This window comes from Salvelinus alpinus, chromosome 10, assembly GCF_045679555.1.
Source record: "Salvelinus alpinus chromosome 10, SLU_Salpinus.1, whole genome shotgun sequence".
NCBI lineage: Eukaryota > Metazoa > Chordata > Actinopteri > Salmoniformes > Salmonidae > Salvelinus > Salvelinus alpinus.
The window spans coordinates 18,164,351-18,187,764 of NC_092095.1; the positions used below are offsets into that span (position 1 = coordinate 18,164,351).

General features: G+C 42.9%; 2 protein-coding genes and 1 long non-coding RNA gene across 6 annotated transcripts; 2 read left to right on the top strand and 1 right to left on the bottom strand.

Annotated features, from left to right (window-relative positions):
- Window positions 1–330: 330 nt before the first annotated feature.
- On the top strand, window positions 331–3,579 carry LOC139531606 (diamine acetyltransferase 1-like). Its single transcript, XM_071328215.1, has 6 exons — window positions 331–1,118; window positions 1,489–1,540; window positions 1,640–1,723; window positions 2,494–2,595; window positions 2,700–2,740; window positions 3,081–3,579. The coding sequence occupies exons 1-6, from the start codon at window positions 1,053–1,055 to the stop codon at window positions 3,255–3,257; spliced, it is 522 nt and encodes a 173-aa protein (XP_071184316.1). The 5' UTR covers window positions 331–1,052; the 3' UTR covers window positions 3,258–3,579.
- A 2,373-nt stretch (window positions 3,580–5,952) lies between these two features.
- LOC139531608 (MICOS complex subunit MIC26-like) lies at window positions 5,953–13,000 on the bottom strand. 4 transcript variants are annotated; one of them, XM_071328221.1, is made up of 9 exons: window positions 12,871–13,000; window positions 10,757–10,873; window positions 10,422–10,544; window positions 10,235–10,267; window positions 9,936–9,990; window positions 9,743–9,838; window positions 8,239–8,330; window positions 7,469–7,558; window positions 5,953–7,371 (listed from the first exon to the last, which is right to left on the bottom strand). In XM_071328221.1, exons 1-9 carry the CDS (start codon window positions 12,889–12,891, stop codon window positions 7,336–7,338), a joined length of 663 nt encoding a protein of 220 aa, XP_071184322.1. In that variant the 5' UTR covers window positions 12,892–13,000; the 3' UTR covers window positions 5,953–7,335. The 4 variants fall into 4 exon arrangements, with proteins under 4 accessions (XP_071184322.1, XP_071184324.1, XP_071184323.1 ...); XM_071328223.1 differs by having other exon boundaries at window positions 5,953–7,375; XM_071328222.1 differs by lacking the exon at window positions 12,871–13,000 and adding an exon at window positions 12,504–12,843.
- On the top strand, window positions 11,777–22,765 carry LOC139531610 (uncharacterized). The gene is made up of 3 exons (XR_011666398.1): window positions 11,777–12,212; window positions 19,046–19,316; window positions 22,472–22,765. It is a non-coding gene; the product is annotated as an uncharacterized lncRNA (long non-coding RNA).
- The last annotated feature ends 649 nt before the right edge of the window (window positions 22,766–23,414 follow it).

Consider the following 23,414-nt stretch of genomic DNA (forward strand, 5'->3'; position numbering starts at 1 on the left):
ATTGATCAACTTTTCTGAGTACTTATATTACTTATAATATTTTTCAGTAACTTTTCTTCTACTTGAGTAGGATATTTCAGTACTCTCCAACTCTGGTGAGTGAGTGGAAGCGGGGGTTTGTGAATGAGTGAGTGAGTCAGTAAGTGTATAGTTAATAGTATATTTAATTTTTAAATGAGCTACTATTTATTTTTTACTTTAGTCGTTTTTTTTAACCAGTAATTGTACTTCTACTTGAGTCAAATGTAATTAAAGTAACATTACTTCTACTTGAGTATATTTTCGTACTCTTTCTACCCCCTTATTTACAAACACTTGAGAGTAAAGTCTGAACTGCATTGGCTACAATCCAGTAACAACATCCGGTCCTTCATTTCACATGTACATTTCACATTTTATGTCATGTAGCAGACGCTCTTATCCAGAGCGACTTACAATTAGTACATTCATCTTAAGATAGCAAGGTAAGACAACAACACATCACACAATCTCATCTTATCTTAAGTACCTTTTCCCTCAACAAAGGGAAACAAGGTGCAGACCGTGACTACATTCCACTGTAGTCAAGGCCTTTGCGAAATTTAACACATTTATTTTAAATTTTCCTACTCAATACATTATATAGAATTCCACTATGTAGCAATTACATTTAAAAACGTGCTCAAATACAGAGTAGGCTAGATACAGTTAGTAAACTATAATTTGATGTCAATATCTCGTGACCGGAGAAAACAACCAATGAAAACAACAGCGAAACTCGTGACGTCTCCTATATCCCTCGTTCCAATTGGCCATAAATGACCGAGTTCCGGTTAACCGCCCCAACCCCCACGAGCTCCTATAAAACCCTTGTGAGAGACAAAGAACGATCTAGTCCAGCTGATCCGACCCAGACAGGTCTCTGCTGCATGAAAACTCTCCCGACATAGGCGTCAGGATCCCAGACTGACTGCGGAGGTTTAAACTCCTGGGACGCGAATGAAGAAACTTCTCCTGCTTCACTTCACATACAGAGGTTTAGTGAGAAAAGGGAAAAAGAGTAAAAGAAGAAAATGGATCGTTTTAAATTGCGAAAAGCTGAACCCAAAGATGTGCCTGACATACTGCGACTCATAAAGGTAGGCCAAAACTTCACCCCCAAAAACTTTGACAAGGAGTTGACCCATACTTTGTTGTTATTTTGTAGCCCTGGCAAGGCTAAGCCCAGTCGAAACCGTTTTGTTTGACTGCATTGAGAGACTCCGCAAATGTGTCTGTCTTGAAGGTGACAAATACCGACAATTTCTGCTGCATATCATTAGGTATCACAGTTCGCTCTGTAGTTTTGTACCTTTGCCTTTATTACATTGGCAAAGAGCCAATTTTTATCTGATGTGGTTATAACGTTAAACGTTGTTTTCTTCGTTGACGGTCAGTTATCTCAGTGACTTTTAAATTCCCTATTGACCCGGTCTTGGTTTTTGATTCTGAAATGTTTCTTCTGTTCAGGAACTGGCTAAATATGAAGACATGGAAGATCAAGTGATACTGACTGAGAAAGGTGAGTGTGAATCAAAGCTAAGCATTTCTGTCTCGGGCACCGTGTGACTGCAGTGCATGCAGAGTTTATAAGGCGTTTTTTTAACGTTTGTGATAACAGATCTGCTCGAGGACGGATTCGGTGACCATCCATTTTACCACTGCATCGTGGCGGAAGTCCCCAGTGACAAGCAGAGCAACAACGGTAAAATTCTATATCTCAAATAATCCCACCTATTCCCTGGAGCACACCTGCACATCTGAGGATTGGATGGATATGCTGAGTGACATACGAGTATTATAGCAAACTATCAGATGGGTGTGACTGAAATGGTGCCTCTCATATGCATATGTTTCTGCGCCATGGGAATACCTAGTATGTAGCTTCTTCCCCTATGCCATTCCTAAACCGAAACCTGTTAGCCCAGTTTGTGCTGTACATACAGTACTGTACTGTCCTTACTCTATACAGACACACCCATTTCCTTACAATAGTTATGATGCGACACATAATGGTATGACAGTTGTCTTGTTTGAAACACTGTTGCTGTACGCTCACATATTTCTCTGATCGAAAGGCTGGTTTGTATAGTGTCTAGGCCTACTTCCTGTTATGACGTGGATGTCACTCCGATGTAGGCCAGACACACTTGTATGACACACCCGCTAACCGACTTCCGTTAGTTTCTCTGAGCTAGAACAGCTCGTCTCCACGCGTCAGTTCTCACAACACAACTGACACATCTCCTCTTTACACAGTCCCCTGGCAACCAGACTGAGTTAACTGCTGAAAGTACAAGTTAATCTTAACCATAGATCTATGAGCAGCTCTGCCCCCCTAAGTCCTAACCACCCTTAACCATTTAGGGAAAATGCTAAACTGACCTTGGATTAGTGTCTAGGGGTAACTCCGGTACGAGTTGTTACATTACATCTGGCTTGTTTTTATGTGTGGGTTTACTTCTGTGTGTCCAGGTCCTGTGGTGATTGGGTTTGCCATGTACTACTTCACATATGACCCCTGGATTGGCAAGCTGCTTTACCTGGAAGACTTCTTTGTCATGGGAGAGTACAGGGGTAAGCAAAATAACTATTCCTCCTACTCTGTCGCTCTCTTTCTCCTTTCTTTCCTCTCGGTCCTGACCAGTAACCATTATCTCATTCTGTCATCCTTCCACCAGGGTTTGGCATCGGCTCAGAGATCCTCAAGCTCCTCAGTCATGTGAGTAACTTTGGAGTTATGACCCTGTACAAACATGGTAACAACTAGATGGGAGCTGTCAGTCAGTTACATGGCTCTTGCCAGAATCCTGTTGTAGGATTAGGTCAGTGCCTCAAACAGAATCCCATAGAGCCCATTTCAATTAGTTATTCTTTGTAAAGGCTGATTCTGTGCGTTTTTGGTTATTGCTGTTGAAATGATCAATGAATGTGTTGGGAAAAGAGCTGTAGGTATAAGATGGTGTTTGCAGGAAATGTGGATGGCTTTGTGAAGGGGGGAGGGGCTCGCTGTCAGGTGCATGTGTGCTAACACCTGCCCTCCCTTCCTCTCTCCCCCTCAGACAGCAGTCAAGACTCGCTGCAGCAGCATGCACTTCATCGTCGCCGAGGGCAACCAGGCGTCGATAGAGTTCTACAAGCGTCGCGGCGCAGCTGACCTCTCTCTGGAGGAGGGGTGGAGGCTCTTCAAGATCGACAAGAGCTCCCTCCTCAAGATGTCCTCCGGCCCCGAAGAGTGAGCTGGCCCCAAGACACATAGAAAGATGGGAGTGAGAGACTTGGGTCAATTTAATTATTTGCCTGTCTCTCACTTCAGCAGTTGGGTGGTGGGGGGGGTGTGACTACTGACAGATTACTATTAAAAGGGGCATTAAACATTACTAATCATATGTGTACTAACTTAATTTAGGGTTCCGTTTAGATTTTTTTAAATCACGTTTTATCTGAAGCCATCGTTTTAGTAGTGGTAGTATTTTTTTCTGCTAATCCAACACCTTAGGATTCCTAGCGTTCTCTGTAGTTTGAATGTTTTATGTTGGTGTAATTAAAATTTTCAGAGCACATTTGTGTGGTGACTGATTTCTCTAGAGCTAAGAGGGGAAATGAAATCCCTGGCCCCAATGCAGGTGCGGTTGGGGATCATGATGGTGTGTTGAGGGGAGTGCTTTACGAACATGCATCACTTCATATGCCTTACCTCCCTTCATCCTCCGTCTCTCGTGGGAGTCATTTCAGAATGATGTCATCAAGACACTTAAATGCAGCCTTTTCCTCTCCTCCATCTCATACCTTCTCTCTGTGAAAGGGATGTGTGTCTGTTAGTCTACGGCGAGGAACACTTAGTTACTGCACTGACCTTGGAAAGACGCCAAACTGTCAGTGTCTAATGCTCAAACACACATCCTAGTCATATCTAGCAGAAACCAGGGGTGTAGAAATGTCTATTTTGAACATTCACTGCGGCAATGCCTGAAACAAACACAGCCAGAACCCAACCCTGTAGTGGCCCAGAGTTTAGAGAATATTGCAAACACTGTCTCCAACCCCTTGCCCAGGCAGAGACGGATCCTCTTTACTGTAACACTGTCAAAAGTAATCTCTAGTAGACACTTGTACTCCACTCTAAACCTTCCTAAGAACTCAGAAATAGCTCCTGAAAACATTTCTTTGGCATTACTCCATGAAATACAATGAAGGACATCAATAGGGCAGGACCAAGTGTGTGACTTAGTTACTGTTGAGCCACATACATGGACTGTAATATTTTCAGTGCATTTGGAAAGTATTCAGACCACTTTTCCCACATTGTTACATTACAGCCTCACTCTAAAATTGATTAAATAAAATTTGTCTGCACACTATACCCCATAATGACAAAGTGAAAGGTCTTCAGAAAATGTGTCTAAAAAATTTCAACAAACCTTATTTACATTAGTATTCAGATCTTTTACTATGAGACTTTAAATTGAGCTGAGGTGCATCCTTTTTCCATTAATCATCCTTGATTAACAGCCTTCCAACAGGACAACAACCCTAAGCACACAGCCAAGACAACACAGGAGTGGCTTTGAGACATGTCCTTGAGTGGCCCAGCCAGAGCCCAGACTTGAACCTGATCTAACATCTCTGGAGAGACCTGAAAATAGCTGTGCAGCGACGCTCCCCATCCAACCTGACAGAGCTTGAGGATCTGCAGAGAACAATGTGAGAAACTACCCAAATACAGTTGTGCCAAACTTGTAGCATCATACCCAAGAAGATTTGAGACTAATCGCTGCCAAAGGTGCTTCAACAAAGTACTGAGTAAAGGGTCTGAATACTTATGTAAATGTGATATTTCAGTTTATTTTCAAAAAGATCTAAAACCTGTTTTTGCTTTGTCCTTAAGGGCTATTGTGTGTAGGTTGATGAGGGGAAAAACGATCAATTTAATCAACCTTAGAATAAGGCTGTAACGTAACAAATTGTGGAAAAAGTCAAGGGGTCTGAATATTTTCCGAATGCACTGTACATCTGAGACGGCGGGGAAGAGAAGACGGAAAAAGAGACAGCATCCTTTCTCTCCAGACAGGGAATAATATTTTCATCCTAGATTCCCCACGAGCCTCGCTGACCTTTGAACCTGACTTGTTTATGTCCAGAGTTCTAAACGGTGCCCCATTACTGATTAACCATTGGCTGAGCGAGAGAGCCTGTGATGTTTCCATCTATTTAAAGACACACCAGGGAGATTAAACACTAATTCCCCATGAGGCCTTGAGAGCTTTTCTAACCCTTTTCAAACTAAACACAATGTTCTATTCTAGCACAGGTGTTCATCACTGTGTTGCACAAATAGACACATAAATGATCGTACACAGGCATTCACAGCCACGCAAACACCCCAGTGAGTCACACATGCCAAGGCATGACGGATAAGGTCGAGGGTCAAGTCATAAGACACTCCCACCCCCAACTCACCTATCCCACAAGCTCGCTCACCCTCACTGCAGAGGGAAACTGGACTGTCTACGTCAAAACAACTGTAGTGAACATGTTGTGTAACTCCCACCACAATGTTACAGCAGATTCAGTACGTTCAGTAGTGTTGTTAACCTGGTCCCATCAGGTAGTGTTGGAAGAGGAGTTGGCTAAAGCACATCAAAATGTGGGACAGGCTAGAGCTGCTGTAGTTCCTCGCCGTATCTTCTCCTCCGTATGTACGTTTTATGGTTAAATGGTTTTACAGGCAGGGAAGATAAATCCCTGTTTGAATAACCAATAACACACATCTGGAAAAATAGCCTTTGGACATGACCCACTTATCTCATAGATTGGACAGACTACCCTCTCTGTTTCTGTCTTTGTGAGAATACCAGAGGCATACACAGACCATGACTTTCCATGCATCCAGCACCAGTAAATATGTGCTGAAATGTAACTGTAATAACACAATCAGATATGAGTTTGATTTATTAGGACCATATCTCTGTTTATAGACAGTAGTTTTCTGGGAACAGACAATCAATACAAAATCAACCAATTCAAAATGAAAATCATCACCTGAAACACAAAATACTTAAAATATACACCACGTTTAAATATTCTTCAGTAGAAGTACATCTTTAACTTTTTAAATAATTTATGTAACATTATCGTAGTGCACTCTGTAGTAGATCAATGATGGGGGAATGTCTTTAGAAATAAATACAAAAACATAACCAAAACAAACAAGCATGAGCAACAAGATTTAGACAAACACGGAAACGAGGTCAGAGGACAGCTGACAGGAGTCTCCTGTGTCCGTTGGCATGGTTACAACAGGTTGGCATGGTTAGTTGGCAAGGTAACAGAGCAAGAGGGAATGTGATGTATCATGTTACAGGAGAGACAGAGGTATGTTAAGGTGCTCTGTCTAGGGTGTGTTTCGGTGTGTGTACACCATGGAGTCGCGGTGCATATAGGGGTGTTGAATGTGATTTCGATCCACACTGGTACAGCACACCCAGACCTACAGAGTTTATTTCACCTCTAATAAGCCAGGTTATATCACTGAAAACAAATTGTATTTTTACGACAAGAGCCTGGTTCCAACCAATTTAGACATACAGTAGATTATGGTAATAACAGGCTCTCACCACTGGTGGGTGTGATGACATGATGTAACGTCCTCCAAAATTCAAATACTTTTCTGTTTTGTGTGTCAACACTAAGTGCACCCTGAGGAGCTTTGCCACCTAAGGAAAAACACTCTCAGGAAAAGAGGGCTGTTGTGAATATAGGTGATTCTGTCAGAAGTTGCAGTCCAACTCCTCTGACAACCGTTGTTATCATGCCAAGAATCCTAATCCCCTATATTCACATCAGCCATTGAGGATTTCACAATTTCATGAAACAAATCAGGTGCCAAAGGCATAGGAGAACAAGGGCCTGAGGGCCAGCAACAAACCACACCTAGGAACACCACATGATTGAACACACACACACCCAAACACAGACTCTGACAAAACATTAGGACCACAACATGAACACACACATGCACAGTCAAATAAAACACCCTGGGCTTTACGGCCAATATAGGTGGATAATATCGGTGAAGCAATATACCGGCCGGGCTCCAATTATAACCTATCCTCTTACGTTTGAACCAAATGTTCCATGACAACAAAATGTGATTGTTTTGGGACCTTTGATGCCATTAACTTTCAAAATCTCAAACCAAGTTCTATGAACTCTGTATATGACTCTGAGTGCACTCTTCAGGTGCATTATGTGTGTGTGTGTGTGTGTGTGTGTGTGTGTGTGTGACAGCTAGGTGATGTGTCCAGGCTCTCTGTCTCAGCTAGCCGTGCTCTTGTCCTCGGTCTTCTCAGCCTGCCTGAGGGGAAGCAGGAATACACATCATTATTACTGAACACACCTCAGCTGAATCTCAAACATCTTTCCTCGATTCTTTGTCATGATCACTAACCTTGCCCTTGCCAAATGGCAGGTCCTTCCAGAGCGTCTCCACAGCATCCCGACCCTGCTGACTCCAGCTGTACACAGAGTCCCTGCTCACCTGAGACAGAGACAACCACACACACACACAAAATGGAAACAGCTTCTATGAAGTCTGACCTCAATCAGACAAACCATGTGACAGATTTAGTGCACAAAATGTAATTTAAAAACACCCAACACACACGAATCACTCATTAAGTGTCTAATCTATTCATAACTCACAGAAATACAGCCATTAACCCCCCCCCCCCCCCAGTCAGCAGTCAGAGGTCCCAGCGTTCCTCCCTCCCTCTGAACGGCTGTCTCCTCATCACTTTCCTATCCTGCTGCTGTATCATACATCCTGTCTGTCTGATCTGGCTGTGTTGTGGCACACAGAAACACACACCTGTATCCTCTCTATCTCTGGGTGTGCCTCTCTCAGACAACAACATTAAACAGGCCTAAAATATACCAGGAATCCACACCAGAATAGGGCACCCCGCTTTGAAACCAAAGGGCAGACTATCAATCACATACCCTCCCCACACACAATCGCTCTTATTTCACAGCCAGAACTTCCTACAGGAAACCACAGCCTTTCCCGTTAGAGAGAGGGGGAAAAGGGATGGAAGACACACACTAACATTGCACCACACACACACACACACACACACACACACACACACACACACACACACACACACACACACACACACACACACACACACACACACACACACACACACACACACACACCTTGGTTAAGGAGGCAGCCTGCTGGGGGTAGAACATGGAAGCACTAAGAGCCATCAGCCCGACAGGAAACACCAGCCTCTTCACCCTGGAACCTAGAGACACAGAGTAGTGCTAAGCGATTAGTGCTTTTTGAGGTCAGTTCCAGTTCCAGTTCGGATTTAGAAAAATAGTCCCGGTTTTAGATGATTTATTATTACATTAAATGCATTTTGGGTTGAATGCTGTAACACAGAATTAAACAATTAATAAAAGTCCCATGATGGTTGTGACTGCCCATTACTGCTTATCACTTAATAACAATCATTTGTTCACCTTAGTTTAAAGCTAGAATCGTTCATTGAAACATTAAAGTGGACATCCTGCCTCATCTGTGGTAAAAAGCTGAGGGATGAGCCTGGTTGTGGACACCTACTCTTCGAACATCTCATTACAAAGTCATGTGTGTTAATATGGAGTTGTTCCCCTTTGCTGCTATAACAGCCTCCACTCTTCTGGGAAGGCTTTACACTAGATGTTGGAACATTGCTGCGGGGACCTGCTTCCATTCAGCCACAAGAGCATTACTGAGGTCGGGCACTGATGTTGGGCGATTAGGCCTGGCTCGCAGTCGGCGTTCCAATTCATCCCAAAGGTGTTCGATAGGGTTGAGGTCAGGGCTCTGTGCAGGACAGTCAAGTTCTTCCAAACCAATCTCAACAAAGCATTTCTGTATGGACCTCGCATGCGCAATAGGGCATTGTCATGCTGAAACAGTAAAGGGCCTTCCCCAAATTGTTGCCACAAAGTTGGAAGCACAGAATAGTCTAGAATGTCATTGTATGCTGTAGCGTTAAGATTTCCCTTCACTGGAACTAAGGGGCCCGAACCATGAAACACAACCCCATGACCATTATTCCTCCTCCAACAAACTTTAGTTGGCACTATGCGTTCGGGCAGGTAGCGTTCTCTTGGCATCCGCCAAACCCAGATTTGTCCGTTTGACTGCTGAATGGTGAAGCGTGATTCATCACTCCAGAGAACGCATTTCCACTGCTCCCACGTTGAAAGTTACTGTAAGGCCATTCTACTGCCAATGTTTGTCTATGGAGATTGCATGGCTGTGTGCTCGATTTTATACACCTGTCAGCAACGGGTGTGGCTGAAATAGCCAAATCGACTAATGTGAAGGGGTCTTCACATACTCAAGTATATCAATGGATGTAGCAACTAAGGATTCTAAGTCATCATCACATCTCTGCTCAGGCTGTAGCAGCCAGCCAGCCATCTACAGACTTGCCAGGACAAGTGGCAGCAGTTAGCAATGGATTCTGGTCATTGTAGTTAATGACTATGTTGAATATTGGCCTGCTGAAAACTACAACTTCCTACTACATGGCAGAGTTCTTCCTTGATCTGATCTCTCTCTAGAGTAATGGCATATCGAGCTCACAGAAGATTGGATGGATTTCAAATAATTGAACCGACGTCGGTAAATTAGTTGTGTGTGCGCGCGTGTACACATTACCTTTGGCCAGGTACAATCCTAAGAAGCCAGAGAAGCCAACCACCCCGACGCTGGGATAGAGGTCCGGAGGAGGATCATTGAGGAACTCATATGTCTCTAAGAGAGAAAGAGAGAGACAGAGAGAGAGAGGACACACAGTTTTGTGTATGTATGTGTATATGAAAGTATCTGCATGATATGAGTGTCTTCTCACCTCTCACTGTCCTGGTGGAGGCGCTCACAGTGGGCTCTACAGTCCTGTAGACCTCCTGTTTCACAGGATATGACATCATAAAGAGGAGATAGAGAGAACTTTAATCTATGCTTCAATCATAAGAAGCTGCTGAGCGGAGGACAGCTCATAATAATAGCTGGAATGGAATGGTCTGGAAACCATGTGTTTGATGAGTATGATCCCATTCCATCTATTCCGTTCCAGCCATTACTATGAGGCACAACTCATTGTGTGTATGTTAGTGTGTCTAGTCTTGGTAGACAGTGTCTGTCACCTACCTCAGCTTTCTCCAGGGCAACCAGACCTGTTACCTACAGGAAAACAAGAACCACAAACCTTAAATCTGAGGATTCCAAAAGAAAATTAGAGAGATGCCACATGAGATTGCCTAGATTCCCCCATTGTGTTCCAGTTGACAGGTAAGTAAGAGGCATACATCTCTGAGGAAGAGGGAGATGGGTGTACCTGACACTGGTTGGTGAAAGGCTCGGCCCATTTCCTCAGCTCGGCCACGCCCTGTTCCACTGGCCCCACCTCTGGCTCCACATACCTGAGCTGCGGCTCTGGAGTAACATAGAGGGACGGGAGCTGCAACACGCACACATATTTCAATCGAGCAGCCTACAGCAACGTTGTCCTGTAAGTCATTTTATCTGCAAAGTGCCTTGTGGGAGCCTGCACCCACCCAAACAGCTCTTATTAGCAGATAAGCTTGGACACGCATGTCACCTGTCCCTTCATGTAACTGCCAAATAATTGTTCCCGTACAGGAGAGGAGACAGAACAGCCATACTAGCTACCTCTTCAATACTGAGACTCAGAGCTGCAGGTTTCTTCTTCACCTCGCTGGTGGCCAGGACAGTCGCAGTGCCTGTCATCAGACCCAGGACCCCTGACACAGCGGCAGACTGCGGCACCTGGCATTGGTTACACATCATGATGCAGGATCATTACTTTATGGTAAATGGGTAAATGTATGGCAAGAATCAGGACATTCATGGCAGGTATTCAGACCCCTTGACCTTTTCCACATTTTGTTACATTTACAGCCTTATTCTAAAATTGATTAAATAAAAAATGTCCTTAATCTACACACAAGATGACAAAGCACATAATGACAAAGCAAAAACAATTTTTTTCGAAATGTTTGCAAATGTATTATAAATAAAAAACAGAAATACCTTATTTACATAAGTATTCAGTCCCTTGCTATGAGACTTGAAATTGAGCTCAGGTGCATCCTGTTTCCATTGATCATCCTTGAGATGACTTGATTTGAGTCCACCTGTGGTAAATTCAATTGATTGGACATGATTTGGAAAAGCACACACCTGTCTATATTAGGTCCGACAGTTGACAGTGCATGTCAGAGCAAAAACCAAGCCATGAGGTCGAGGAATTGGCCGTAGATCTCAGAGACGGGATTGTGTCGAGGCACAGATCTGAGGAAGGGTACCAAAACATTTCTGCAGCATTGAAGGTCCCCAAGAACACAGTGGACTCCATCATTCTTAAATGAAAGAAGTTTGGAACCACTAAGACTTCCTAAAGCTGGCCACCCGGCCAAACTGAGAAATCAGGGGAGAAGAGCCTTGGTCAGGGAGGTGACCAAGAACCCGATGGTCACTCTGACAGAGCTCCAGAGTTCCTCTGTGGAGATGGGAGAACCTTCCAGAAGGACAACCCTCTCTGCAACACTCCACCAATCAAGCCGTTATGGTAGTGGCCAAATGGAAGCCACTCCTAGTAAAAGTCACATGACAGCCCGCTTGGAGTTTGCCAAAAAGGACTCAGACCATGAGAAACAAGATTCTCTGGTCTGATGAAACCAAGATTGAACTCTCTGGCCTGAATGCCAAGCGTCATGTCGGGAGGAAACCTGGCACCATCCCTACGGTGGATGGTGGTGGCAGCATCATGCTGTTGGGGTGTTTTTCAGCGGCAGGGACTGGGATACTAGTCAGGATCGAGGGAAATATAAAACGGTTCCAGACTGGGGCGAAGGTTCACCTTCCAACAGGACAACGACCCTAAGCACACAGCCAAGACAATGAAGGAGTTGAGAATGTTGTTGAGCCAGAGCCCGATCGAACATCTCTGGATACCTGAAAATAGCTGTGCAGCAACGCTCCCCATCTAACCTGACAGAGTTTGAGAGGATCCGAAGAGAAGAATGGGAGAAACTCCCCAAATACAGGTGTGCCAAGCTTGTAGCGTCATACCCAAGAAGACTCGAGGCTGTAATCGCTGCCAAAGGTGCTTTAAAGTACTGCGTAAAGGGTCTGAATACTTATGTAAACTTGTTTTTTTCTACAATTTTTTTTTGCTTTGTCATTATAGGGTATTGTGTTTAGATTGAGGGGGGGAAACAATTTAATCCATTTTTAAATAAGGCTGTAACGTAACAAAATGTGGAAAGACAAGAGGTCTGAATACTTCCCGAGTGCACTGTAAGTTACACTAACGTTAGCCTACATAAGGGCAAAGTTTTGCACAAAATAAAGAATAAGGATAATATATTAAGTATATTTAGAAACCCGGACATACCCGGTTTTCCAGTAATGCCATGGCCAGATTTATGAATAAAAATACGTTTTACGAGATTAATTATTTTTTTTATCACGAATTCAGATCGTAAAACGTCTTCTCTTTTAGTTCGTCATATATATGGCTAGCTAGCTAATGTCGAATATTTATAACTAACCCCTTCTGTCTATGTTAATTTCATTGACCCTGGCCACACTGTTGTAGTGGTTTGGTTTGCTGAGGCTGACGTTAGCTAGCTAGCCTATGCTCAGCCCAACCAACATCACTCTTTTAAACAGTATTTTACGGTTGTCATTTTGTAGTCTGTACTATTCTAAGATAACCTAAATGTATCATACAAGATACAAAAAAACAGTTTAACCGTTACCAGTTTCCAAACGTTTGACATTTCTCTTCCTGGTGACTTTGCTTTTGTACGGCAAGTCAGACGGCAATAAAAACACCATATTTCAGTATTGTGGAACAAAATTCATCTCAGCAGCGACATCTGGTGGTGACACAAATCACATTTATTTATAAAGCCCTTCTTACATCAGCTGATATCTCAAAGTGCTATACAGAAACCCAGCCTAAAACCCCAAACAGCAAGCAATGCAGGTGTAGAAGCACGGTGGCTAGGAAAAACTCCCTAGAAAGGCCAAAACCTAGGAAGAAACCAAGAGAGGAACCAGGCTATAAGGGGTGGCCAGTCCTCTTCTGGCTGTGCCGGGTGTAGATTATAACAGAACATGGCCAAGATGTTCAAATGTTCATAAATGACCAGCATGGTCAAATAATAATAATCACAGTAGTTGTCGAGGGTGCAACAAGTCAGCACCTCAGGAGTAAATGTCAGTTGGCTTTTCATAGCCGATCATTAAGAGTATCTCTACCGCTCCTGCTGTCTCTAGAGAGTTGAAAACAGCAGGTCTGGGACAGGTAGCACGTCCAGTGAACAGGTCAAGGTTCCATAGCCGCAGGGAGAACAGTTGAAACTGGAGCAGCAGCACGGCCAGGTGGACTGGGGACAGCAAGGAGTCATCATGCCAGGTAGTCCTGAGGCACACTATAGTGAGCATCACAGGTGAGCACATGACACACGTTTCCCCAACACAGTGGTGGAAAAAGTACACCTTTGTCATACTTGAGTAAAAGTATAGATACCTGAATAGAAAGTTACTCGAGTAAAAGTGAAAGTCACCCAGTAAAGTACTACTTGAGTAAAAGTCTAAAAGTATTTGGTTCTAAATATACTTAAGTATCAAAAGTAAAAGTATAAATAATTTCAAATGTATTGTATTAGGCAAAGCAGATGACACCATTTTCTTGTTTTTAAAATGTACCGATAGCCAGGGGCACTCCAACATCATTTACAAAAGTTGCATGTGTTTAGTGAGTCAGCCAGATCAGAGGCAAAAGGGATGACCACGTGTTATCTTTAGGAATGTAGTGAAGTAAACGTCGTAAAAAATATAAATAGTAAAGTACAGATACCCCCCAAAACGACCTAGTTGTACTTTAAAGTATTTTTAGTTAAGTACTTTACACCACTGCCAACACACTCAATAAAACACTCAAGTAAAGCAGAAAAGCTTAACAGTATGAACATTTATTTCTGGATATAAATTACAAACTGTTCGAAATAGTGTCTACTCAGATTATAGTAAATACATTGTTTATCTCGTTTATTTTTTCTTTTAGAAATAGTCATCGTACAGGGTGTTTTTATCCACAATATTCTATAATTTTATCCTACTGAGACTGAGGGCTGATTATAAATGCTGAGCTATGACAGACAGACAAGCCCTGTCCCAAATAAAAACAGCAGGAGTAATACACATGGTCAGCGGAGTCAATCACCACCTTCCGGAAACACCTGAAACACCACCTCTTTAAGGAATACCTAGGATAGGATAAAGTAATCCTTCTAACCCCCCCCCCCCCCCCCCCTTAAAAGAGTTAGATGCACTATTGTAAAGTGGTTGTTCCACTGGATATCATAAGGTGAATGCACCAACTTGTAAGTCGCTCTGGATAAGAGCGTCTGCTAAATGACTTAAATGTAAAATGTAAATGTAATGTTGATCAGCAGAGGGAGACCGCTGTTTAAAGACTGAAGTTTGGCATAATATTGGCCCGTTTGCCAGACGCATGCTATTCCTGGACTAAAAACACAACACTTTCAGTGGAGATTCACTATTGCGCATTGCTTTTTAGTGCAGAAGTAGGTTTAACGTCTGTAAAATCAACTGGGCTTAAGTGTTCATGATATTGTAATGAAACAGGCCTGGAGCAGGCCTCGAACCCTCGACCTTCAAGCCCGAAGTCCAGCGCGCTATTGACTGTGCCCCTAAAGCAAGCATGCTCGAGCGGCAGGGTCGATATCCGCGTCTATAAACCCAGGGTCATTACAATATCGATAGTAATTCTTACATGAGAAAATATTGACACAAAATAGGCAGATGTGAGATGATGAAAGACTACTACATCTAAACTGCCGTACTGATGTTAACAGTCCCTGTTTATACAATACTGCCCACATCGAGCACACATCTTATTCTGTCAAATGGAGCCACTGCCCGTGAGGGGGGTCTGCCTGGTATTTATACAGTACCACAAACCGCTCTGTGACTTTTTGACTGTGGGAGAAAAGACATGTTTGTATGCTACTGCATAAATCCCGCCTGCGGATTTGATTGAATAGAGCCGTGAGTGCAGGCAAGAGGACGCTGGGTAGAGGAAAGGAGGGAAAGATGAGGGAGATGTGGAATCAGAGAAAGAGTGACACAATCTCTCTCTCAAAGTATCATAAAGACTATGCTCTATTGCAATGCCAATCACATCAACCCAACCACAATCACACAGAGTTAGCTGGTGGTGGATGGATCTCGATAAACACACATACAAAAAATGGCTGACAGACAGAACTGCAGAAGAACGTGCTTTAGCCCTTTTCATTGTTGCTCATGAAAAGAAGGAGAGATGAGCAGGTTCATATGCTGCAGCTGGCCCCGTCCGTCCGTCCGTCCGTCCGACAGACAGACAGACAGACAGACAGACAGACAGACAGACAGACAGACAGGACTAAGCTAGGACTAAGCTAGGACTAAGCTAGGGTAGGGCTTTACAAAGTAGGATCCATAAGTTAGCCAGATCTGTTAACAGCTGTCTCCCCCTGCTGGTTAACATGTGTATTACTCCTGCTGTTTTTATTTGGGACAGGGCTTGTCTGTCTGTCATAGCTCAGCATTTATAATCAGCCCTCAGTCTCAGTAGGATAAAATTATAGAATATTGTGGATAAAAACACACTGCTCACCTGTGATGCACACTATAGTATTTTTTTTTAACCTTTATTTAACTAGGCAAGTCAGTTAAGAACAAATTCTTATTTACAATGACGGCCTAGGAACAGTGGGTTAACTGCCTTGTTCATGGGCAGAATGACAGATTTTTACCTCGTCAGCTCGGGGATTCGATTTTGCAACCTTTCGGTTACTGGCCCAGCGGTCTAACCACTTGCCTACCTGCATCTAGCGAAAAGACAGAAATGCCAACGGGGGCGGTGTTGCGGTCTATATTCCGAACCACATTCCTGTAAAGCTTAGAGACATGTTATGTTAAATACTGTTGAAGTAATATGGCTACAGGTTCATTTGTCTTACCTAAAGCCCATTCTGGTGGGAAGATGCTATAGACCACCAAGTGCTAACAGTCAGTATCTGGATAATACGTCACATAATAATTTGAAGCGTTCATTCATTTTTTACGTAGTTTATTACACTATCACTCGTATTGCATATGTCACAACAATTCAACAGTATCTGGATACTATGTGTGAAATGCTTGATAATGTATGTGTAACGGATGTGAAATGGCTAGCTAGTTAGCGGTGGTGCGCGCTAATAGCCTTTCAATCGGTGACGTCACTTGCTCTGAGACCTTGAAGTAGTGGTTCCCCTTACTCAGCAAGGGCCGCGGCCTTTGTGGAGCGATGGGTAACGATGCTTCGTGGGTGACTGTTGTTGATGTGTGCAGAGGGTCCCTGGTTCGCGCGAGGGTATGGGCGTAAAGCTAAACTGTTACATATGTGATATCAAAAGAGAAGCATAATTTCTGGGTGATTTAAATATTGACTGGCTCTCATCAAGCTGCCCACTCAAGAAAACAATTCTAACCGTAACCAGTGTCTGCAACCTGATTCAGGTTGTCAGTCAACCTACCAGGGTATTTTAAAAAAAGCACAGGAATGAAATCAACATGTATTGATCACATCTTTACTAATGCTGCAGAAATTTGCTTTAAAGCAGTATCCAAATCCATAGGATGTAGTGATCATAATATAGTAGGCATATCAAGGAATACCAAAGTTCCAAAGGCTGGACCTAATGTAGTCTATAAGAGGTCATACAAGAGGTGTTGTATTGATTCATATGTTGTTGAGGTAAAGAATATTTGCTGGTCTGTGGTGTGTAATGAGGAGCAACTTGATACATTTATGAAATTGCTTATTCCAGTTACTAATAAGCCCGCACCCATTAAGAAAATGACTGTAAAAACTTAAATCCCCTTGGATTGATGAGGAATTGAAAAATGGTATGGTTGAGAGGGATGAGGCGAAAGGTATGGCAAGTAAGTCTAGCAGCCCAACTGATTGGCAAATGTACTGCAAATTTAAGAAATCATGTGACTAAGCTAAATAAAATAAAAAGATCTATACTATGAATTTTTTTTATTATACAAAGAATAATAGTAAAAAGCTTTGGGGCACCTTAAATGAAATTTTGGGAAAAAAAGCCAACTCGGCTCCTTCATTCATTGAATCAGATGGCTCATTCATCACAAAACCCACTGATATTGCCAACTACTTTAATTACTTTTTCATTGGCAAGATAAGAAAACTTCGGTATGACATGCCAGCAACAAACACTGACACTACACATCCAAGTATATCTGACCAAATTATGAAAAGCAAGAATTGTACTTTTAAATTCCTTAAAGTCAGTGTGGAAGAGGTGCATTTTTGTTTTTGTCTATCAACAATGACAAGCCACCGGGGTCTGACAATTTGGATGGAAAATTACTGGGGATAATAGCGGACAATATTGCCACTCTTATTCCAAATAGCCGACCAATCAGCCTGTTACCAACCCTTACTGAACTTGTGGGAAAAATTGTGTTTGACCAGATACAATGCTATTTCACAGTAAACAAATTGACAGAATTTCAGCACGCTTATAGGGAAGGACATTTAACAAGCACAGCACTTACACAAATTACTGAGATTGGCTGAGAGGAATTGATGATAAAATGATTGTGGGGGCTGTCTTGTTAGACTTGCAGCTTTTGACATTATCAATCATAGTCTGCTGCTGTAAAAACGTATGTGTTATGGCTTTACACCCCCTGCTATAATGTGGATAAAGAGTTACTTGCCCAATAGAACACAAAGGGTGTTCTTTAATGGAAGCCTCTCCAACATAATGCAGGTAGAATCACAAATTCCCCAGGGTAGCTGTTTAGGCCCCTTACTTTTTTTCAATCTTTACTAACAACATGCCACTGGCTTTGAGTAAAGCCAGTGTGTCTATGTATGCGGATGACTCAACACTATACACGTCAGCTACTACAGCAACTGAAATGACTGCAACACTCAACAAAGAGCTGAAGTTAGTTTCGGAATGGGTAGCAAGGAATGTTAGTCCTAAATATTTCAAAAACTCAAACCATTTTATTTGGGACAAATCACAATTCCCTAAACCTCTACTACATCTGGTTATGAATAATGTGGAAATTGAGCAAGTTGAGGTGACAACTGCTTGGAGTAACCCCGGATTGTAAACTATCATGGTCAAAACATATTGATACAACAGTAGCTAAGATGGGGAGAAGTCTGTCCATAATAAAACACTACTCTGCCTTCTTAACACTATCAACAAGGCAGGTCCTACAGGCCCTAGTTTTGTCGCACCTAGACTACTGTGGTCAGATGCCACAAAGAAAGACTTGGGAAAATTGCAGTTGGCTCAGAACAGGGCAGCATGGCTGGTCCTTATAAGTACATGGAGAGCTAACATTAATGACATGCATGTCAATCTCTCATGGCTCAATGTGGAAGAGAGATTGACTTCATCACTACTTGTTTTTGTAAGAGGTGTTGACAAGCTGAATGTACCGAACTGTCTGTTTAAAATACTTGCACACAGCTTGGACACCCATGCATACCCCACAAGACATGCCACCAGAGGTCTCGTCACAGTCCCCAAGTCCAGAACAGACTATGTGAGGCGCACAGTACTACATAGAGCCATGACTTCATGGAACTCTATTCCACATCAGGTAATTGATGAAAGAAGTAGAATCACATTTTAAAAAAACATGTAAAAATACACCTTATGGAATAACGGGGACTGTGAAGAGACACACACAAAGGTACAGATGCATGCATACGCACACATTGTGATATTGTTGTATGGTGGTATTAAACATTTTGTATTGTAGATATGTAGTGGTTTAATAATGTTATACAATGTATTGTTATCTTTTGTTTTGTATGTAATGTAGGTGCTTTAATGTGTTTGGACCCCAGGAAGAGTAGCTGCTGCCTTCGCAGTAGCTAATGGAGATCCCTAATAAAAACAAATGAATGTCCTGGCTCTTGCCATACCCATTTACCATAAAGGAATAATCCTGCATCATGATGTGTAATCAATGCCAGGTGCCGCAGTCTGCCGCTGTGTCAGGGGTCCTGGGTCTGATGACGGGCACTGCGACTGTCCTGGCCACCAGCGAGGTGAAGAAGAAACCTGCAGCTCTGAGTCTCAGTATTGAAGAGGTAGCTAGTATGGCTGTTCTGTCTCCTCTCCTCTCTGGGAACAATTATTTGGCAGTTATATGAAGGGACAGGTGACATGCGTGTCCAATCTTATCTGCTAATAAGAGCTGTTTGGGTGGGTGCAGGCTCCCACAAGGCACCTTGCAGATAAAATAACATACAGGACAACTTGGATGTAGGCTCAGTCTCAGTATTGAAGAGGTAGCTAGTATGGCTGTCCTGTCTCCTGTCCAGGAACAATTATTTGGCAGTTATATGAAGGGACAGATCAATGAAATGTATTTATAAAGCCCTTTTACATCAGCCAATGTCAAAGGGCTATACAAAAACCCAACCTAAAACCCCAAACAGCAAGCAATGCAGATGTAGAAGCACGGTGGCTTGGAAAAACTCCCATGAAAGGCAGGAACCTAGGAAGATACCTGGAGAGGAACCAGGCTCTGAGCGGTGGCCAGTCCTCTTCTGGCTGTGCCAGGTGGATATTAAAGCAGTACATGGCCAAGATGTTCAAACGTTCATAGATACCAGCAGGGTCAAATAATAATCATCACAGTGGTTGTAGAGGGTGCAACAGGTCAGCACCTCATGAGTATATGTCAGTTGGCTTTTCATAGCCGAGCATTCAGAGATTGAGACAGCAGGTGCGGTAGAGAGAGAGTCGAAAACAGTAGGTCCGGGACAGGCTAGCACGTCTGGTGAACAGGTCAGGGTTCCATAGCCGCAGGCAGAACAGTTTTAACTGGAGCAGCAGCACGACCAGGTGAACTGGGGACAGCAAGGAGTCATCAGGCCACGTATAAATTCTAGGGACAATAAGGAGACCTGCGTTTTGTTACCGTAGTGTACGTGTAGGTATGTACGGCAGGACAGAAATTGGAGAGATGGGTAGGAGCAAGCCCATGTAATGCTTTGCAGGTTAGCAGTAAAACCTTGACATCAGCCCTAGCCATAACAGGAAGCCAGTGTAGAGAGTCTAACGCTGGAGTAATATGATCCAATTTTGGGGTTCTAGTCAAGATTTTAGCAGCCGTGTTTAGCACTAACCAAAGTTTATTTAGTGCTTTATCCGGGTAGCCAGAAGGTAGAGCATTGTAGTAGTCTAATCTAGAAGTGACAAAAGCATGGATTAGCTTTTCTGCATAATTTTTGGACAAAAAGTTACGAAGAATGAAATAAGCTGTCCTTGAAATATTCTTCATACAGTGGCTTGCGAAAGTATTCAACCCCTTGGCGTTTTTCCTATTTTGTTGCCTTACAACCTGGAATTAAAATTAATTTTGGGCGGTTTGTATCATTTGATTTACACAACATGCCTACCACTTTGAAGATGCAAAATAAGTTTTATTGTGAAACAAACAAGACAAAAAAAACAGAAAACTTGAGGGTGCATAACTATTCACCCCTTCCGAAGTCAATACTTTGCAGAGCCACCTTTTGCAGCAATTAAAGCTGCAAGTTTCTCAGGGTATGTCTCTATAAGCTTGGCACATCTAGCCACTGGGATTTTTGCCCAGTCTTCGAGGCAAAACTGCTCCAGCTCCTTCAAGTTGAATGTGTTCCGCTAGTATATAGCAATTTTTAAGTCATACCACAGATTCTCAATTGGATTGAGGTCTGGGCTTTGACTAGGCTATTCCAAGACATTTAAATGTTTCCCCTTAAACCACTCAAGTGTTGTTTTAGCAGTATGCTTAGGGTCATTGTCCTGCTGGAAGGTGAACCTCCGTCCCAGTATCAAATCTCTGGAAGACGAAATGGGTTTCCCTCAAGAATTTCCCTGTATTTAGCGCCATCCATCATTCCTTCAATTCTGACCTGTTTCCCAGTCCCTGCCGAAGAAAAACATCCCCACAGCATGATGTTGCCACCACCATGCTTCACTGTGGGGATGGTGTTCTCGGGGTAACGAGAGGTGTTGGGTTTGCGCCAGACATAGTGTTTTCTTTGAAGGCCAAAAAGCTCAATTTTAGTCTCATCTAACCAGAGTACCTTCTTCCATATGTTTGGGGAGTCTCCCACATGCCTTTTGGCGAACACCAAACGTGTTTGCTTATTTTTAATTTTTTTAAACAATGGCTTTTCTGGCCACTCTTCCGTAAAGCCCAGTTCTGTGGAGTGTACGGCTTAAAGTGGTCCTATGGACAGATACTCCAATCTCCGCTGTGGAGCTTTACAGCTCCTTCAGGCTTATCTTTTGTCTCTTTATTGCCTCTCTGATTAATGCCCTCCTTGCCTGGTCCGTGAGTTTTGGTGGGCGGCCCTCTCTTGGCAGGTTTGTTGTGGTGCCATATTCTTTCAATTTCTTAATAATGGATTAAATGGTGCTCCATGGGATGTTAAAAGTTTCTGATATTTTATAACCCAACCCTGATCTGTACTTCTCCACAAATTTTCCCTGACCTGTTTGGAGAGCTCCTTGATCTTCATGGTGCCACTTGCTTAGTGGTGTTGCAGACTCTGGGGCCTTCAGAACAGGTGTATATATACTGAGATCATGTGACAGATCATGTAACACTTAGATTGCACACAGGTGGACTTTATTTAACTCATTATGTGACTGCTGAAGGTAATTCGTTGCACCAGATCTTATTTAGGGGCTTCATAGCAAAGAGCGTAAATACATATGCAGTCACCACGTTTCCGTTTTTTTTAGTTAATTTTTTTCACTTCATTTAATTTGGACTATTTTGTGTATGTCCATTACATGAAATCCAAATAAAAATCCATTCAAGTTACAGGTTGTAATGCAACAAAATAGGAAAAACACCAAGGGGGATGAATACTTTTGCAAGGCACTGTATGTTTGTCAAAAAGTGTTGACATGCTTGTCAAATCTTATCTGCTAATAAGAGCTGTTTGGGTGGGTGCAGGCTCCCACAAGGCACTTTGCAGATAAAATTACTTAGACAGGACAAAGTGGCTGTAGCCTGAGTCTCAGTATTGAAGAGTTAGCTAGTATGGCTGTCTGGTCTCTTTTCCAGGAACAATTATTTGGCAGTTACATGAAGGGACTGGTGACATGCGTGTCCAATCTTATCTGCTAATAAGAGCTGTTTGGGTGGGTGCAGGCTCCCACAAGGCACCTTGCAGATAAAATGACTTAGAGGACAACGTTGCTGTAGGCTGCTCGATTGAAATATGTGTGCGTGTTGCAGCTCCCGTCCCTCTATGTTACTCCAGCTCAGGTACAGTTGAAGTCGGAAGTTTACAAACACCTTAGCCAAATACATTTAAACTCAGTTTTTCACAATTCCTGACATTTAATCCTAGTAAAAATTTCCCATCTGGTCAGTTAAGATCACCACTTTATTTTAAGAATGTGAAATGTCAGAATAATAGTAGAGAGAATGATTTATTTAAGCTTTTATTTCTTTCATCACATTCCCAGTGGGTCAGAAGTTTACATACACTCAATTAGTATTTGGTAGCATTGCCTTTAAATTGTTTAACTTGGGTCAAACATTTCGGGTAGCCTTCCACAAGCTTCCCACAATAAGTTGGGTGAATTGTGGTCCATTCCTCCTGACAGAGCTGGTGTAACTGAGTCAGGTTTGTAGGCCTCATTGCTCACACACGCTTTTTCAGTTCTGCCCACAAATGTTCTGTGGGATTGAGGTCAGGGCTTTGTGATGGCCACTCCAATACCTTGACTTTGTTGTCCTTAAGCCATTTTGCCACAACTTTGGAAGTATGCTTGGGGTCATTGCCCATTTGGAAGACCCATTTGCGACCAAGCTTCCGGACTGATGTCTTGAGATGTGGCCTCAATATATCCAGATCATTTTCCTCCCTCATGGTGCCATCTATTTTGTGAAGTGCACCAATCCCTCCTGCAGCAAAGCACCCCCACAACATGATGCTGCCACCACCGTGCTTCACGGTTGGGATGGTGTTCTTCGGCTTGCAAGCATCCCCCTTTTTCCTCCAAACATAACGATAGTCATTATGGCCAAACGGTTCTATTTTTGATTCATCAGACCAGAGGACATTTCTCTAAAAAGTACAATCTTTGTCCCCATGTGCAGTTGCAAACCGTAGTCTGGCTTTTTATGGCGGTTTTGGAGCAGTGGCTTCGTCCTTGCTGAGCGGCCTTTCAGG

Coding starts and splice junctions, on each gene's coding strand:
- LOC139531606 (XM_071328215.1), top strand. CDS start 1,053: ATGGATCGTTTTAAATTGCGAAAAGCTGAACCCAAAGATGTGCCTGAC. Junction 1,541..1,639: donor AGTGATACTGACTGAGAAAG/GTGAGTGTGAAT, acceptor TTGTGATAACAG/ATCTGCTCGAGGACGGATTC. Junction 2,596..2,699: donor TGTCATGGGAGAGTACAGGG/GTAAGCAAAATA, acceptor TCCTTCCACCAG/GGTTTGGCATCGGCTCAGAG.
- LOC139531608 (XM_071328221.1), bottom strand. CDS start 12,891: ATGTCAAACGTTTGGAAACTG. Junction 9,991..10,234: donor TTGCCCTGGAGAAAGCTGAG/GTAGGTGACAGA, acceptor CCTGTGAAACAG/GAGGTCTACAGGACTGTAGA. Junction 8,331..9,742: donor AGGATTGTACCTGGCCAAAG/GTAATGTGTACA, acceptor CTGTGTCTCTAG/GTTCCAGGGTGAAGAGGCTG.